Below are 5000 nucleotides of genomic sequence, written 5' to 3' on the forward strand. Positions count from 1 at the left end.
CTTTGCTGTTTCTTTACCCCTTGTTGCAAGTCAATTCAATTCAAGTTTATTTGTATAGCGCTTTTTACAATAGACATTTGTCTCAAAGCAGCTTTACAGAACATAAACACAGAGCAGAAGGTAAACATAATTAATGATAAAGGAAATAACGAATAATAAAAGAAATAAGAATTAACAGAATAAAAATTCTAGATTATTATTAGATGTATATAGTTCACAGTGTGTATGTATTTATTCCCCTATGAGCAAGTCTGAGGTGACTCAGGCAGCAGTGGCAAGGAAAAACTGCCTTAAATTGGTAAAGGAAGAAACCTTGAGAGGAACCGGACTCAAGGGGGAACCCATCCTCATATGGGTGACACTGGGGGTGTGATTGTAATATACAGTCAGTTAAATGTGGTATTGGTGTGAGGTTCAAGGACTTCTGATCTTCTGAGTACCACAGAGTCTAACTGGAGATGTCTCGGGATTCTTAGAGTCGGCCTCGGCTCAGTGGACGTCCAAAGGCTTCGTCCCACAGAGGACGTTGGGAGCTGGTACAATGTCTGGATGCCTCGGGATAGGTACAAAGAGAGAAGCAGTGGAAAGGGATTAACATATCTGCTGTTCATAAAAATGTGCTGGTCTGATGTACTGGTGCATGATATTATGGGATGTATTATGTGTACGCCTGACTAAAGAGATGAGTTTTTAATCTACATTTAAACTGGGAAAGTGTGTCTGCGCCCCGAACACTATCAGGAAGACTATTCCAAAGTTTGGGAGCTAAATAAGAAAATGCTCTACCACCTTTAGTAGGCTTAGATATTCTGGGAACTAGCAGAAGTCCTGAGTTTTGTGATCTCAGAGAGCGTGAAGGATTGTAACGTGTTAGAAGACTAGTTAGATACATGGGAGCTAAACCATTAAGAGCCTTGTACGTAAGTAGCAGCAGTTTGTAATCAGTTCTATACTTAACAGGTAGCCAGTGTAGAGATGATAAAATTGGGGTTATATGGTCATACTTTCTTGTTCTAGTGAGAACTCTGGCAGCTGCATTTTGGACTAACTGTAGTAATAGTGCTACAGTGCTAGTAACCACCTAGTAATGCATTACAATAGTCCAGTCTAGAGGTCATGAAGGCATGAACTAGCTTCTCAGCATCAGATACAGACAGGATGTTTCTCAGCTTGGCAATGTTTCTAAGGTGGAAGAAGGCTGTTTTGGTAGTATGGGCGATATGATTTTTAAAAGACAAGTTACTGTCTAATAAACACCAGGTCTTTCACTGTCGAGCTACTAGTAACAGTACATCCCTCTAAATGGGAGTTAAGTTGTGAGAGTTTCTGTGCACTGGTTTTTGGACCTATGAGTAGTATTTCTGTCTTATCGGAGTTTAACAATAGAAAGTTGCAGCTCATCCAGTCTTTTATCTCTCTAAGGCACTGAGTTAATTTGGACACTGTGGCTATTTCATCTGGTTTTGATGAGATATATAACTGTGTGTCATCAGCATAACAATGGAAACTAATCCCATGTCTTCTAATAATGTTCCCTAATGGAAGCATGTATATAGAGAAAAGCAGAGGTCCTAGAACTGATCCTTGAGGGACCCCATAATTAACTGGTAGTAAACTGGAGGATTCACCATTTAATTCTACAAAATGGTATCGGTCAGACAGGTAGGATCTAAACCAGCTTAAAGCCTGACCATGAATACCTGTGTAATATTGTAAGCGATCTAGAAGAATGTTGTGATCTATAGTGTCGAATGCAGCACTAAGGTCAAGTAGAACTAATAGTGACATACAGTCTTGGTCCGAAACTAAGAACAAGTCGTTTGTAACTTTAACAAGTGCAGTTTCTGTGCTATGATGGGGCCTGAAACCTGACTGAAACTCTTCAAGGATGTTGCTCTCCTGTAAGAAGGAGCTCAGTTGAACAGACACAACCTTTTCTAGTATTTTAGACATAAACGGAAGGTGTGAGATAGGTCTGTAATTTGATAGTTCAGTTGCACTGCTATTTACTTTTCACCTTAATTTGTTTTTAAAATATCTAAAATCTCATTCTACATAACTTCTTTTTTGATCAGTTATCGAATCGATTATTTCTGCCTACTACCGTAGTTCGATCGTGCTGTAGCGATTAATCAGGACTTCCTGTCTCGTCTGATCCCAAACAATAGCACTGTGTTGCTAACACAGAAACACACACACACAGAAACACACACACACACACACACACACAGAAACACACACACACACACACACACACAAACACAGGTAAAGTACATCTTTAAACGCTGGTAAATTATTATTCTTATTTTTATTTGTCATTGTTTTCTGCACAGTGAGAATGCTGTGTGTTGGAGATAATTTAGCATTATAAACACGATGCTAGTCACTAAAGCGCGGCTCGTTATTACGCGTCATTGTGTTTTATAACCGTGTGCTCGTGAGTCCGAATCATCAAAGGCGTTTATTACAATTAAAAATGATGGAAACTTACAAGCAAATCTGCATAAAATTAAGGATTAATAATCGAAATGATCGAAGTTTAAACTGCAGAAGTTTTTAAGCTGGTCTTAAAACAGTCCTTTTATTTATTTAGACTAATAGTTATTCTAGATTTTATTAATTATTATAATTATTCTTTTATTATTCTCATCAATAACTCATTATTACCGCACCGATTATTGTAAATAAACAAGAAAGTGTACAGTTTGTAAATTTGACTCTTAGAAACATTACAAAAGATCCTTAAAAGAAAGATAACTACTAAGCAGCTGAAATAGAGAGAGAGAGAGAGAGAGAGACACAGAGAAAGAGAGACAGACACACAGAGAGAGAGAGAGAGAGAGAGAGACAGACAAACAAACACAGAGAGAGAGAGAGACACACACACAGAGAGAGAGAGAGAGAGAGAGACAGAGAAAGAGAGACAGACACACACACCGAGAGAGAGACAGACAAACACAGAGAGAGAGACACAGAGAGAGACACACACACAGAGAGAGAGAGAGAGAGACACAGAGAAAGAGAGACAGACACACACACACACAGAGAGACAGACAAACACAGAGAGACACACACACACAGAGACAGACACAGAGAGAGACACACACACACACAGAGACAGACAGAGAAAGAGGGACAGACACACACACACACACACACACACACACAGACAGACAGAGAAAGAGAGACAGACACACACACACACAGAGAAAGAGAGACAGACACACACACACACACAGAGAAAGAGAGAGACACAGAGAGAGAGAGACACACACACACACACACACACAGAGGGACAGACACAGAGAGAGAGAGACGGACAGACACAGAGAGAGACACAGAGAGAGAGAGACACACACAGACACACAGAGAGAGAGAGAGGGACAGACACAGAGAGAGACACAGAGAGAGATGTATGTATATATATGTATATGTATGTATACGTGGAATAAATGCAGAACATAGTTATATATAACTGAGTTGTATATATTACACAATGTGTGTAAAAAAAAAAACTATTTCCATATGTAAATAAATGAAGAGGTTTCTGTTCAGCCCAAACCTCAATGCTGCTTGAGTTATGTTACAGTAACTAAGGTAATAAACACTGAATATACAGGTCATATACTTGTAGAGAGAAATAAACTAAACAATGTGTTCACAGTGATATAAATGTATAATTATGTAGTGAAGACATAACGTGTACATGGTGGAGCAGAACTGCAGGTGATTACAGACAGTGAAGGATCACTGACACATCAGGGTGGTGGTGTGTAGAGTTGAATGGGTTTATGGTGGAGGTTCAGGTGCAGACGTTCCTGTATCTCTTCCTGGACAGGAGGATGAACAGTCTGTGACTCAGTCAGAGGAGGTGCTTGATGATGATGAGTGAACTACTGTGTAATTATAAACACCATCATCACGCAGAGGAACACATGACATTTGGGAGCTCTGGTGGTGTGTAACTGTGTGTACGATTCTCTCACAGCACTGGAGATAAGGTTGGTCACCTTCACTCTGATTCTATAGTGGGAGGAGTCATGGAGATGGGTGGAGAAATGGCACAAAAGAATGATGCTGAGGTTGGCGTTAGTGAGCAGTGCACAGGTGATGATGATTCTGAGTGTAAGTACACACACACACACACACACACACACTTAATTAAAGTGCTATGTTTAACTGTGTTCACAGAAGCTCTGATGAATTCATATCAAACAGGTTGTGCAGATTTCACACTGTGTGTTTGTGTGTTTGCTTCAACAGCAGCCACGCATGTGTGTGAAGTGTGTGGTGTGTGTTTTGAAACCAGGCGAGGGTTATCGAGCCATGCTCGCTCTCACCTCCGTCAGCTGGGGGTGTGTGTGTCAGAGAGCAGCGGTGCCCCCATCAGCCTGCTGTACGAGTTGATCACTGAGAGGGACGGGGCTTTGCCCTTTACACCTGAAAACACACACACACACAGCACCACCATAAAGAAGAAAACACACTCCCAACATGGAGCCAAACACACAAGTAAACATAGAGCCAAAAACGATTCAGGAACTAAACTGAAAATCAAAATTGGTCAGTTGGTGAAGAGACAGTGTGTTCCTGTCCCTACTTCACTGAGAGACTCCTCCTCTTCCTCCTCCTTTTCCTCTTCCTCATCCTCATCTTCCCTCCATCACCACAAACCACTAAAACCACCCAAGACCTCTCCTACCCTCCCAGCTGTGTCCAAAACACTGGAAGGTCCACAGGATACAGACACACCCCTTAACCTAAGTGAGTGAGCGCGCACACACACACACACACACACACACACACACAGATCTGATGCTGCATGAGGTAAACATCCTGTAGATAAACATATTTAAATAATGTGTGTGTGTATGTGTGTGTGAACACAGTGGAGATGTCAGGTGTGTCCCAGCGTGATTGTGTACATGTGTGTGAGCTGTGTGGGGCATGGTACGAGACGAAGAAGGGCCTGGTCAGTCACACTCGAACTCACCTGCACC

The 5000-nt window shown here is 41.3% G+C and overlaps 2 protein-coding genes across 5 annotated transcripts in view; both read left to right on the forward strand.

The window, feature by feature from the left end:
- rasal3 (RAS protein activator like 3) overlaps window positions 1-5000 on the forward strand; it is a 33039-nt gene that overhangs the window by 23833 nt on the left and 4206 nt on the right. The window lies entirely within an intron of this gene.
- Window positions 2152-5000, forward strand: part of wiza (WIZ zinc finger a) — a 7055-nt gene continuing 4206 nt past the window's right edge. Inside the window, exons 1-4 of one of the 3 annotated variants that reach the window (XM_027156988.2) lie at window positions 2152-2265; window positions 4030-4125; window positions 4264-4764; window positions 4890-5000. The exon at window positions 4890-5000 is cut by the window's right edge and continues 162 nt beyond it. In XM_027156988.2, the coding sequence (XP_027012789.2) occupies window positions 4041-4125; window positions 4264-4764; window positions 4890-5000 (697 nt within the window). In that variant the 5' untranslated portion in view covers window positions 2152-2265; window positions 4030-4040. Of the gene's footprint in view, window positions 2289-4010; window positions 4126-4263; window positions 4765-4889 lie in introns of those variants that run through there. The other 2 variants (XM_027156990.2, XM_027156991.2) reach the window with 2 other exon arrangements.

The sequence above is a fragment of the Tachysurus fulvidraco genome, chromosome 5, assembly GCF_022655615.1.
Source record: "Tachysurus fulvidraco isolate hzauxx_2018 chromosome 5, HZAU_PFXX_2.0, whole genome shotgun sequence".
Lineage (NCBI taxonomy): Eukaryota > Metazoa > Chordata > Actinopteri > Siluriformes > Bagridae > Tachysurus > Tachysurus fulvidraco.